We start from the raw sequence: 13,636 nt of genomic DNA on the forward strand, positions 1-13,636 counted from the left end.
ACGAACCACAGAGTTTTCCCTGACAACTGCGTTAGAAGAGCGCTGCAAAGAGCACAACTCGTCACCCCAGTTCTGACAGATTTTTTTAAAAATTATTTTTAATAAGCTGCGAGATGGCACAGGTGTGGTGCCAGCAGGCGGAGCGGTGACCCTCGGCTGACACTGAGGCTCCCGGGGCTCGTTTTCCCGCCTCTCGTCCGCGCCCGGCGCTGCCGCCGCCGCCCGAGGCCGCCGGGACAGGGCGGGCGGCGGGGCACGGCCGGGCCCGCTCCGCGCCTGCGCCACCGAGCCCGCCGCGCCTGCGCGCTGAGCGGAGCGCGGAGCGGCCGCGGCGGGCGAGGCGACACATGCGCCCTGGCGGCTCCTGAGGAGGGGAGGAGGCGCGGGGAGGAGCGGTGGCCGCATTCTCCCATTTAGCTGCGAGGGAGCGGGAGAAGCCGGGCGGCCGCCGGGGACCGCCGGAGGGGGGTGGGGGGAGCCACTGTCGCTGCGGCCGCCGCTCCCTGCTCCTCCTCCTCCGTGGAGCGCCCTCCACCCCGCCCTCTCCCCGCCCGGGACCGAGTCTGGTGGCCACAAAATGGCGGACGGGGAGCTGAACGTGGACAGCCTCATCACCCGGCTTCTGGAAGGTGAGCGGGGCGCCGCGGGGAGCCAGAGGGCACCGCCGCCGCTCCCCGCGGGAGGAGCCGGGGCAGCCGGCGCGGTGCGGGTCAAGCGGGGGCAGCGCCTTCCCCGCGCCGCCGGCCCGGGGTGGCGGCCGGGAGCGGGCTCGGCGCGTCCCGCCGGTGCCCCGAGCCCCGGCCCTGCAGCCCCGCGGAGGGAGGAGGGGTTGGTGTGCGCGGGGGGGTGCCCGCCCTGTCTGGCTTGGCTGCCTTCCTAATTAATAGGAAAAAAAAAAAAAAAAAAAGCTCCGTTTTCCATCTTCCCTTCTTCACCCCGCTGCAGCTGCCTGGCTGAGGGGCGAGCTGGGGGCGCCTCGCTAGCTGAGCTCTTTTCCTTGCTAGCTGAGCGGCCTTTCCCCCCCGCCCCTCCGGTCGGGTTGTAGTCGCAGTCCTCCGTGTGTAAAATTACGTCTGCGAGCTGCGTTAGGTGTGGGATTGTGTGTACGTGAGTGTCAGTGGGAGCAGAGGGATTTAGTGCGCTGACATTCCTCAGCCTGCCTACGGGGCAGTCTCCAGAAGTGGCTCTCATGGGTGGCTGATAAAGGCTGTGGAGGGTTTTCTGTGTATTAGTGATTCTGCCCTTTAAAGTAAGCTTACTTATTGCCTGCTTTTGGAGAAGCTGAGGAATTATTGCTAGCATTTTCTTTTTATTTAAGTTATGTCGTGAATGTGTAGTCTTCTTGGGCCTCTTCCATTAATCTTTCATTCCACATTCAACAAATACCTGGTATGCTGGAGATGAGAGTACTTGCATGGGTATGCGCCGTTCATTTATTTGGTTGCCGTACTCCTTAGATAGTTAGATCACATTGCAGAAGGCTTATAAAGAGGAATTTATGGAGCATGTATAGTTTGGGAAGTGAAACAAGTTTTGTGAGGCTGAGTTTTGTTTATTCGAGTTACTACAAAGCAGGGGTTTAGGGCTTTAAGGACTTCTTAGTAGGTGTTATCTCATCCCTTTCGGCGTGAAAACGAAGAGCAGCAAAATCAGTATTTAAGAATACATGAAGTCTTTGAACAGTTGTGCTTACGTTTGTGATTTAAGGTATGCAACGTAGTATAGTATGAAGAAACAAGTATCAGTTGAAGTTTCTCTTAGATCGTTAATGCAGATAAAACTCCCTTTTTCTGGATGTTGAAACACAGATTAATAGGTAGCTTTTTAAGACAAACTAAATAATAACCTAGTAAATGTTGACATTTTAGGGCAGATTTGGGGGGGAGATATTAAAATACATGTATATTTATGGTTCTGGGGTTTTTGAGACACTTTAAATAATATATTTGAAAGATACTTGTTCCACAATAGTGTAGTAATTTAAATATAGAGTGCTAAAGGAGGAGGGGATTCTGCATTGTTTTGGTGTGCAACTTGTTGGATTGTTCTGTTCCTTCTTAAAATGTTACTCTGCTTTTTTTTTTTTTTTCTTCTGAAGACTTTTAAAATATGTCTTCCATACAGTTTGCATACACCGTAAATACGTCTGTTACAACTTCATAGCTTTTTTGGGTTATGGTTCTTACCTTGTGTTTCAGCAGCCTACCCCGTGGTTTTTGTCTTCTATAGTACTTTAACCTTTAGGGATATATGTATGTACAACTTCTGAACCAAGCATTGTTTGTAATTTTTTTCTGTTTCTAAGTCCCCCTTTAACTCTTGAGCAGAGATTATGAAGATTTTTAAGGGGAATGAGGTGCTTTCTTTCTGCTTGTCATCTGCTAACATTAGAGGAGTACCTTGTGCAACGTCTTGTATCTGAAACGTAATAGATAATTCTTACAGGTTTTGTTTGAAAAAAATGGCAGCAATTAAAGGGATGCATCGTGTCAATTATTTTTGCTGTCTTTTTAACATCTTTTATTTGTTGCACTGCTAGCATATAGCATTTTAACCTGTTGTTCAAACAGCAGTGTTCCACAATGAAGGTTGGTTTTTTTTGTTTGTACAATTGGCAGCTCACATTCTGGAGCTCATGCTGTTGCTTAGCTGACCTGTTCTGGTAAAGTGAGTATGAATCCCTCCCCACACTGGTTGCGCAGAAAAATTTCTGTTGACTCTTATCGCCAGCTACATTGTTCAAAGCAAGTTGTTTGGCTCCATTACTCACACTTCAACTTTGACTTAAAAGGATAAGGAAACATGGCTTTTGTGGTATAAGTGTAAATACAGTGAAATAATAAAAAGACATTTTTGTTAAATTGTCATGCAGTATATATTTAGTCCTTTTGGTTGCTTTAAGTGAAATGGATGGCTTTAAGTTTGAATAACAGTCTACAATTGTCTCTCAGTGGCTGCTACATGTAATTTTTCAAGACTAGCAAATACATATCAAAAGCCACAGCAGTAGGAAACTTCACTGCTGCCACTGGGTTGCTGGGTGGTGACACCTGTTTCTAGGCTGTGATATTAACTGTCAGGAGTTCTTGCTCCTACTTTAATTAGGTTACTCTAACTGTTTTTGTCCTTCTGGGTTATATGACACATTAACTTGCCTTTTGATTGGAATTACCTACTTGGAGTGTCTTACTTTCTTTGGGTTTAATTGTGATTTTGGTTTCTTTTTGAGATATCAGTATGAAGTGGCCTACAGCTGGGCTGCTTGGGAGAATTCAGGAACGTCTTCCCATTCCTCAAGGAGTGTGCCCACATGCTTATCTTGAATGTATTCTTACTTTGTGGGTCTTTTGAGTGCTGGAAGCCAGATCGATTAACTCTTGAGTTGAATTTAGAGAGAGTTTTCATAGACTCACCTGAAGTGGTGATGTAATGGGTATAATGAATGTTAATAGTCTTCTAGGACTGCAGCTTTTAATTTCCATATTCTTTAGCTTTTAATTTCCATGTTCTTTTGCATATACCAATTTCTTCTCCTCTATTCATTGGTTAAGTGATGAATTTAGGAATAGTAAGATCTCATTTTGAATTGACGTTCTCTTGTAGTCTGTCTAGTACATGGCCATTAGTTAGTGATACCTTATAAATAACTACTGTTTGGAAATGGTAGCAAGGTAAAAAACCAAGTGTATACATGAAGTCTGAACATAGCAATGTTTTATTTTATCTCTGTCTACCAGGTACCATCTGCCAGATTTAAATTGTCATTCCTGTTGCTTTACTAGAAGAATGAGGGAAGTGCTGGTGTTCTGACATGTGTGCCTCACTATCTTGGAGATACTTTGAATTTTACTGTCTATCATGAGTGAATCTGCAAAGATTTGCAGGTCATTTAAATATGGAATTCCGTAACTTTGCGGAAAGACCCTTAGAGTGATACGTGACCATGAAAGTGAATAAGCCAAATTGATTGAAAGAGTGTTTCCTTCTTGTGCTGGTATGCAGAATCACAGATCAGGCTTAGCTATGTTATGGTACACAAAAATGGTGCTCTTATTTTTGCTTCAGTGTGTCTACTGTGTGTGCTACAGTGTGTCTACATGCTTTTTCCCCTTCCTACTATCCCAGCTATGCCATCTGGTGGATCAATTTTTTTTTCCCAGTCCGTTCTAGCTGTGGACAGCACAGGAGTATGCACACATGATACTGCCATGAGCATATCAGTTATGAAATACAGAATAATAACATGGTTTGGGTTGGAAGGAGCTTGTAAAGGTCACCTGGTACAAACCCTCTCCAGTGGAGGGACAGCTTCAACTGGATCAAGTTGCTCAGAGCCCTGTCCAGTGTGATGTTGAATGTTTCCAGGAATGAAGCATCCACCACCTCTCTGAGCAACCTGTTCAGTGTTTCATCACTGTCACTGTAAAAGAATTTCATCCATATATCTAGTCTTAGCCTACTTTAAAAAAATTTTATTTAGTATAAATCCATTTCCCTTGTCTGATTGCAACAAGCCCTATTCAAAAGTTTGTCCCCATCTTTCTTATAAGCCCTCTTTAAGTATTGGAAGGCTATGATTTGAGTGTCTCTTTGAATCCTACTTTCCAATGTGAACAGAGAAGTTTTTTTCTCCTGGGCTCTGCAGCTGAAATTGTTACTTGTGTTTTGCCTCATCTAGGAATACCATGTATCCCTCTCTGGGAAATGCCCTGAAATTTGCAACAATGCTGAGCTAAATGGGTGTACCAAGTCTACATTTAAGCCAGATTCTAAACTGATTTAAATTTAGTGATGTGTGGAGAAGGTTGCCCCTATATGAAAGCAAAGATACTGGAATAGGTGTAACCTTGACTTGTAAAGAGTGCTGTGACTGGTGTTAAGTTCCATATTTCTGTCAGGGAGTTGGGCTTTCTGTTTCTGTGCTGTATCCTTAATTTCTGGATATAAGGCGTCCCAGCTGGAATGCATCTCTGCTCTTTTAAATTTATAGGTGTCTGACTTAGAAAACACAAGGGAGTTTACCATATGGAAGGGAAGATGTACTTAGGGAAATCGAGGCACAGTAACCTGAGGTACAAGATGGCTTTCTGTAAAGGGGCTTAATTTCTGTTGTGGTACAAACAAATTTGCCTTGTCTAGGCAAGATACCTTGCTTGCCTAAATCTAGCTGTCCTAATTAAAATTAACAGTTTGAATTAATCTGACTGAACTTAATGAGGATCTTTTCTAAACAAATTCATTTTGTGTGCGGCTGAGGGCTACTAGTTCTGGTAGTACCAACGCACCAAGGAAACTGGGAAATACTTATCCAAGAAGACTACCAGTAGGTGTAGGAATGGTTATTGCTTCAATGTTCAGCTAAAAAGGTGATATTTATAATTGCCTTAAAAAGCCAATTGCATGCTGTTCTTACTGTGTCATGGGTTGTCTTGTAAGAAAGCTGCAAGTTTCATTTTCTTGTGATTTTGGAGGTCTTATAGGTTGTGATAAACAGGAATTTGAATATTATTTGACTTTTTAAATGGAAATTGGATTTTAAATTCTTATTAAATAATTGAGATTTTTCCATGTTAGTTTTAAATGGTATAGAGCATAGTGATCAAATATGCTATGGTCAATAACATTTCTTATTTTGTTACTGTCTTAGCTAATAAATATATCCAGCCAGACTGATGGTGTGGTATTATGATATGGTAGTAGTGCTTGCAGTTCTAGCCTCTGTAACTGATGTTGAAAAAGAGAGGCAGTTGTAGAGAAATAAAATAGATCTCGATGATCTGTTGCAAAACAATATAAACAAACCATGGATATGAATCCTGAATAAACAAGAGTTATTACCTGGCTTGGTGTGAAATCACTGGATGATTTGAGACTAGAAAAATAAACAAGAATAACTGTAAAAGGAGTTGCTTGCAAAGGACTTTTTAAAAAATAGTCTTTAAAAAGAGGAAGAAAATAAGCAATTTTGATATGTTTCTAGGAGAGTAGGTATTGTATTAACCAGAGAGGAGGGACAGAAGAACGAAGTTTGTTTCTGGGTTTGTACAGCAGTGCAGATATCAGCCACTTCATCTTTAGCTTTATAAGTGCATGACTAATGGAATGGTTGGCTTGAAAAACTGCACTGAAGGCCAAGACCCAGCATCAGGCAGTGTGCTGGGGTTCTTCATTCTGTCTGGCTGTTCGGCCACTGGAAGGCTCCATGATTCAGTAACTGTTTCATTTAGATACTCTGCAGCACAGGTTTTACTTGAGTCATTCAGTGTCTTTCTCACTGCTCAGCTAAATCATAGTATAAAAAGAGAGAAATGCTGTTCTTATTTAAGATAACTGCAACTACAAAGTGTTAAAATTTCTCTTAAATGCTCATTAGTTACCACCAAAGGTAGGAATGTAACTTTTTTTTAGAAAGGAAGAAACCACACTGCTAAACCATAGACCGTGGTGAGGGCAGCATGCTATATTTGGCTGTTGCTCACTAAGGTCAGATGCAGTACTCAGTGAGAGGGCTGTATAGGGGAATCCACTCTTAACTACAGCCTGAGGTGCCTCTAAAGGTATTCGGTATCTGGTTTATAATTTGAAACATTGAAATGAACATTCTCTTGTGTGATTTGTCTTAGTACATTGACTAGGACATTTTAGCTTCACGGTACCATCTTTTCTGGGTTTTGAGGGGGCATTTTGTGTTTGTTTTTTGGTATTTTTGTACCAAGCTTGATACAAAGCTTTTTGTGCATCTATCCCATATAACTGTATTGGTTAAATACCAGTGACATTGATGTGCAGAAATTATAGCCAGCTTCTTGTATCATAGCTTCAGTAACTTCTCTCCTTGGTACTTCTCAGAAATTACTTCATAACTTTTGTAATTTACCTCTGCCTTCCTTGAGTTTTAGGAATATTATTAGCACTGCTTTAGGGGAAAAGAAAGTCATCCTTTGAGAAATAAGCTGAAATTCTTCGCTTCGTGAAATTTTTATGCTGGGTTAGCTTTCCAAGTAGACTAGGACAGGAATTACTATCACTGTATAATACAGCATTGTAAGAAGCTTCTACCTTCAGTTTTGCTGGTTGCTCAAGTTTCAGGTTCAAGTGTACTTAAGCGAACAGTAAATACAGAACATGTGATCTTACCCATCAGCACTGAATTCAGCAATTCTTGGAACCATGTATGATACAGAATGACTGAGACATCAGTTAGTTTGTGGAACTTCTGGGTAAGGAAGCAGGTGGTCCATGAAAAGCTAAAGGAATGGGTGAAGGTTGCATGTTTTCGTGGGCTTACTGGAACATCCCCTGAAGCAATTTTACATAGTTGTTTCTAAGTAATTTCAAAGCCTCTTCTCCATGAGTATTAATTTTGCTGGATTGTATGTATCTAAAGAATGTAAATTCAAGTTTGGGTAGAACAACACCACTTCATTGTTAGGGATTTTTTCCCAATTAAAGGCTTAGGCAGTCTCTTAGTATTCAGTGAACTTGTGCTAGATATTAAATAAGCCTGCTAAAATGAGTTCACAAGCAATCACTGTTCTTCAGCAAAATACTTAATATCAAGGTCTTCTAGTGAAGGCAATTTTAGAAAGACTTTAAGGTTACTTGGACGTAAAAGCACAGTTTTTCAGGAAAAAAGCTCCCAGGAAGACTGATTATTCTATTTTTAGTGAGAAATTTGGGTGATGTACCCTAGGAAAGGTACAGGGTTGCTGGGTACACTGCAGAAGAGCTGTATGTTCAGCAATCTGTTCTTGCTGAATTGAGCAAAGCTCTAACGTGTCCATTTATATTATTGTTGTCCACCAGTGTAACTCGTGAGTGAGAGCTATTCTAAGCTTAGTTCTGTCACAGCAGTTCTGAAAATTTAAAACTTGTGTTGCTGGCTTAACTCTCTGTTTTGCTGCAAGGTAGGGAGTGGCTTCTTCTGCATGGCAGCTAAACAAGTCAAATAACAGAAGATATTCTGAGGGGGTAGCTTTTTGAGAGTTGCTTTTAAAATCCAGTATAGGATTCTTGACCTAAACTCATGAAAGTATGTAATTTGGATTTAAAAAATACTAAGGGCAGATAACTTCAGAACATATTTCCAAAATCAGTGTGAGGACTGTGTTTTTTTCCCCAAGTCATAGATAATGCTGCCTTAAGCTTTAAAATCTGTTCTGCTCCTACTATTGACAGGCTGTTCAACATTTGCCAAATATTCCAAAGTACTTTTAAGTACAAAAAAAAAAAAGTTAAATGTCGGAGTTGTTAATCACCAATGATTAAACATTGCACAGAATGTGGGGGGAGTGTAAGCTTAAGGGAATTGCTTGTGTGCGATTTGTAAAATTGCATGCTTGCAATCTTGTGTTGTAGTTTGGGGTTTTTTTTAGATCTGCTCTGGCAAAATTGACTTCTAAAGCGATAATTTTAGACATAAGCTTGGCTGGAGCTACGGTGGAAAGAAGCAGAACCAGCTCCTTACTCTTTCACTAGCCCTATCTCAAGTTCACAGAGGCTATATTCTTCAGCTTGGGGAACTATTTAGATTATATTTTTGATTTGTTGTATCTTTGTTCTACGAAGAAAATATCACTTCACTGCAGTTTACTGTGTGGCTACTATGTGGCCACATAAGTGCATGTATGCAAAAAAAACCCAGAGTGAATGGAAAGGAGAGTGCTTATTAGCAATAATACTGACTCAATTTTTTAATGATACTTAGGGAGAAGTCTCTGGGTTTTGATGTTATGATAAAACTGTGAGTGTTACATGCAGTAAACTGGACACAGTGATCTTGGAAAGCAACACCAGGTAAATGCTTAGGGTAGCTGAGCATACCATAGCTGAGTTAGTCATTGAAGAAACTATTAGTGATGGCACAAAATGAGCAGCTTAGTTGCTTAGAGAGAGGCACACCAGAAGCAGTGTGACAGAACAGGTTAAATATACTTTTTCCATTTCATGGAAGGCTATGGAAAAAAGCGATGCAAGTGGAATTTGGAACAGCCAATTCTTGACCCACTTTCCTTTTCCTTTCCAGTATTGCCTTACATAATCTACTACACTCTGGCATGAGTTTAGAGGGATTAAAAAAAAATTACTATTTTTTTGCTGAAGTTTTTCTTACGGTCCACTGTGCAGCTTATGTCTTGGATTGCTAATTACTGTTACGGAACTTCTTAAGGTTGCTTACCAATGATTTTGTAGATGCAGAGATTATTCTAATATTAATTAGAATAGCTTTTAGGTAACTGTAGGATCTGTTGTGCTAAAATAAGTCTCAGTGTTCAGTGCATATATTTGCTTTTATTACTTTTTATCCCGTGCCATGTCGCTCTGCTTGAAGCTCACTGGAGAGAACAAGCACTATGAGTTTGTGTATTACAACAGGAAGTGCTGTCCCTATGAAAAGGCTAATTTATGTAAATCAAAGCTTGTTTACAGCATTTTAGATTAAAGAGAATTAATTTACCTTTAATGTTGGTATATTTCTGTCCTGGGTAACTGACAGCTGTTAAAAATGATGGTTTTCCCAATGCTGTTAAAGGCTGTTTGTGGGCTACGGATTTTGCAGTGTGTGAAGCTATGACTTGAGTGGTTTAGCTATAGTAATTCATAAATGAGTCTGAAAAAGATCTCTTATGCTCCCGATCTGGTTCTTAGAACCTCCCCTTCAATCTGTTCTTGGGGATTTGGCTTTTGAAAAACCAAATGCAGTGTTGTTTACAATCCATGCAAAGCTCAGCTGAGTCAACTTGAACAAAATTCTAGTTGTAATGTAAGCTGCTGAAATAAGTGCTTAGTCTTACTTGTGTGCTTGAACCACAGCTGTGGCACATCTGTTCCAGATGACTACTTGGCAAACCTTTCAGTGTCTTTGTGAATCCAGTGAAGTGCTGAGCCTTTCAGGGTCACAGGAGCCTCTCATTTCTCAATATGCAGTACCCTTGTTGCTGATCCGGAAACTGTGGGAGAAAACTGCTTTTATCTTAACTAGTATTGATGATTATTCCTCATGAAACTCCAGGTTTTGTATTACTTCAAATGTAACTGAACCTACGTGTTTACTCTGGAGCTGCAGACTGGGTGGAAGGTGCCTTTGCAAAGGTGCAATGGCTCAGATCTGCACCCTTCCCAAAGGATGGAAGTGACTGATCATCACGTGCATGCTGTCTCCTCTTCTGAGAGTGATAGAGCTGTTAGAGTTGTAGAAGTGTCTCCTAACCTGGAAAATCTGAAGTGAGGCAATAAGTTGCTTGGTTGATTTGCCTGTTAAGGACCTGCAGCATTTAGGGCTCTACTGTTAGAAGTAAAGAAATACAATCAAGGCACTGACTGGCAGTTAATTATGAAATCAGGAACTACATGTTCTCTGTGTCTTGCTTCTCATGAAAAAATCCAGCACCACTCAAAGCATCAATCCTATAAAGCAAACGTTCCAAGTTTAAACCTCTGTGTGACTTTGAAAGGGAGCTCAAGGCTGGTGTTGTAAGAAAAATAGATTGGGTCAAAATTCTTTAAACTGGGTGCCCTACTTGAACTGTTATCTCAGTTTTGGTCTCAGTGCTTGGTCTGGTGCTGCTCCTGGTAATGTTAATGTTGTGTATAGTGGGCTTTCCCGGGTTTGAAAGTCTAGTTCCAAAACTAGTTTGAGTCTAGTTCTAAAGCTGGAGTGGATGTGTGTAGTTCTACTACTTGGTTTTGACCTGTATGAAATGTCATCATTCTGGTACTGCAAAACATCATGAAAGTTAAATACAGAAGAGAATGTCATTGCTTATGGTTAAAAGAATGCACTGTCTGTAGTGGGAAGACGTGACTGGAAAGCTGGTTGTGCTGCATGGTGCTTTGGTGTGACTTTGTTGCAAGCTATAGGTCTAAAATAGAGCAATTGTTTAATTAAAATTTTAGCCATTGTAATATGAAGACTCGGTTTGTGTATAATGGCAGTTTATTGTGCCTATCAGAAGGAGTCCCAAGTCTCTGAAGGGGATCATTACAAACGATTGGAACACGAGCATTTAAAATTAAGATTATTGGAACATTTTGGTACCTCGCAAAGTGGATAGTCAAGTTCTGTGCAAAGCTGTCAAGCCTGAGTTTGTTTAGTTGTTTGTTTGTGTTTTTTTGCTGATAACGGGGCTGAATTTGTAGCTGTAAGAACATCACTCATTTGTTTGAAATGTGATGAAATGGAAGCCTGTAGGCATATATTGTTTGCAAGTCACATTGATTGTTTCTGATGTCTGCCTTTGTATTCTTCTAATATGCAAGCGAATATCTTAATGCATGAGGAATAATAACACAAAAAGTGTTGCTAAAATGCTGTGTGCTTTCTCAATTGTAGTTGAAATCTTAATTAGCAAGAGGAATGTGATTTACCATGTCATAAATATCACCTGGTAGTGATTCACTGAATGTCACTAAAAGAAGTCCTGTATGACACAGCCTTTTTCTTGTGAGTTTCTAATGAGCTAAGTATTTCCAATATATCCTCAACTTCAGATGTACTATTCCTCCTTCTCTTTTGGCACTCAAACTAGTTGTCCCAGGTTCTAATTTCGCATCTCTTCCTTGCTTTTGAAAACCACTCTGCAGTTCTGCCTTTTCACGTATTCCTGTGACTGCTTCTTAACCTCTAATGAGTGTCTGGTGTTTATTAAAAATAAATATTTATAGCACAGTGTTGGCGTGGTCAGAGGTGCAGTTACACTGGGACAAGTGATAACCAGAGCACAGCATTTTGAGTTTAACACTTTGGACTGTAGTACTAGGTGACCTAGCACAAACTGTTTTCCCTCATATCCTTTCTTCCCCCTTGCACTATGTAGATAATGCTAGATGTGATTATACTGACCTCCCCTAAATAGTAGGTTTTCTAGGAACTAAGCAGAAATGAAAGGAAAAGGGAGGTTATGTTAATTAAAAAAAAAAAAAATTACAAGCTTACTTTTCTCTTTTGAAGAGGGAAAGCAGGTGACCTAGGAATTTGCTGTGTGTGAAGAACTAGTTTTTGCACTTCTGTTCACAAATTTATTAGACTAACTGAAGCTGCAGGTAAATTTTTTGTGAAATCAAGTCTTATATATAGTCTTACTATACATGAATTTGAAAACATTTGTATTTGAGCTGCAAAAGTTGTGTATTATCTTTGCTTGAAGCTACTACCATGGTTTAGTGCTGAATGTTGCTTTCTCCTAAAACAGATGGCAGGACAGGATGTTCGCCTGTTGTAGACACTGATAGATTCTGGCTTATTCGTTTGAACTCTGAAGTTTGGTTTATGCTGAGACACAAGACTGAACTGGATTGGCCAAAGTGACAACACAATTGTTCTATTTTGCTGCCTCACTGAAGACACATTAAAGCCTCTGACAGGAATCATACAGATACTTGTAGAAAGAAGCAGCTGCAGATAAACTTTCCAGAGGATATTGGTTGGAGTGCCATGACATGCAAATGCTTTTGATTTTTTGCTAAATATAGGTCCGAGTGCCTGACTTACAGGTCTTGTGAATTCAATTTCATTTCTAATTAGATTGTTCTTGGCTGTAAAGGTTTCAGTAATTTAAGAGCCATTATATAAAAGTTTCATCAAACTTTCGTAGTTTTTAGTGTGATGTTCCTAATATGGCGGTGGAGCCGCGACGGTGACGCTGCAGCCGGGGGGAGGAACTGCGGCAACCGGGACAGCAGGGTAGAACGCGATAGCGGGCGCGGGGATGGCGGGAGTGATGGCAGGGGCCGCGGGGTCCGGGGAACGGGCACCGAGGGGGGGGGTGGGGCCGTAGGGGTTAATGGAGCCGCGAATACAGAAGCCGCGTGGCGTGGGGGGAAGCGGGGGGTGTGCCGCGTTCCAGACTCGCGGTGGGATGGAGGAGACTCTCTGCAACAGCGTGGACAGATGGAGAGACTACTGCGGGCGTGGTCTGTACAGCAAACAACTCGAACCACGCCCTGCATGCTGGGACAAGGTCAGCGGCACCCATATCGCGGCGGGAGAGATTATTAAAGAGTCTATTTCCAACTGTGTCCCAAAAGGCTCTGGTAAAGACGGCTGAACGGTCAGAATTTGGAAAGTTAACTGAAGTCCATTCTAAAAGGTTTTTTAGCTCTTACTTAGGTAATGTGATGTTGCTACATCTTAAGGAATGCATTAGATGCTTACAGAGATCTCTGTCGTGAACAGAGTGGGATTGTCACATTTTTACACAAGTATAGCTCACCTTGGTGTCGCAGAATCAGGGTCCTGCTCAGAACTCCGTCGGGAGGTTGGCCAGACACTCCAGTCGGGGTTCAGGACGCTGTTTTGAGGGTCCCCTCAGAGCTCCGGTTCTAGGTGTCGCTAGGCAACGGCTTTCCGTGCTCGGGACCTCCAAACTCCAAACACTCACTCAGAGCCACAGTGCGGGCGGTGCTGAGCAGCGCTCGCCTGTGCTCGGCAATGTCCCTCCAGAGAGCTCCGGTCGGCGCTGATTAGCAGCGTCTCCGTGCTCGAGAGAAGGCACAGGCAAGGCTCCTCAGGGAGCGCCAGGTGCACATAGCAGCCTGTGCTCGAGGACAGCCTCGGCAAAATTGAGCTGCGGCTTTCACGCTGTCCAGCAGCGAGATGCCGCGCTAACGACACCGATTTGAGGGATAGAACTGGTTA

At 42.0% G+C, this 13,636-nt stretch overlaps 1 protein-coding gene and 1 long non-coding RNA gene across 4 annotated transcripts in view; one reads left to right on the forward strand and one right to left on the reverse strand.

The window, feature by feature from the left end:
* The first annotated feature begins 424 nt into the window (after positions 1-424).
* PPP1CB (protein phosphatase 1 catalytic subunit beta) overlaps positions 425-13,636 on the forward strand; it is a 30,636-nt gene continuing 17,424 nt past the window's right edge. Inside the window, exon 1 of the mRNA XM_053937348.1 lies at positions 425-629. Coding sequence (XP_053793323.1) covers positions 578-629 — 52 coding nt within the window. The 5' untranslated portion in view covers positions 425-577. The remainder of the gene's footprint in view (positions 630-13,636) is intronic.
* Positions 2,350-13,299, reverse strand: LOC128785129 (uncharacterized). 3 transcript variants are annotated; one of them, XR_008429768.1, is made up of 3 exons: positions 13,212-13,299; positions 9,795-10,219; positions 2,350-7,247 (listed from the first exon to the last, which is right to left on the reverse strand). It is a non-coding gene; the product is annotated as an uncharacterized LOC128785129 (long non-coding RNA). The 3 variants fall into 3 exon arrangements; XR_008429767.1 differs by lacking the exon at positions 2,350-7,247 and adding an exon at positions 8,954-9,335 and having other exon boundaries at positions 9,458-10,219; XR_008429766.1 differs by lacking the exon at positions 2,350-7,247 and having other exon boundaries at positions 9,741-9,963; positions 10,046-10,219.

This window comes from Vidua chalybeata, chromosome 3, assembly GCF_026979565.1.
Source record: "Vidua chalybeata isolate OUT-0048 chromosome 3, bVidCha1 merged haplotype, whole genome shotgun sequence".
Classification (NCBI taxonomy): Eukaryota; Metazoa; Chordata; class Aves; order Passeriformes; family Viduidae; genus Vidua; species Vidua chalybeata.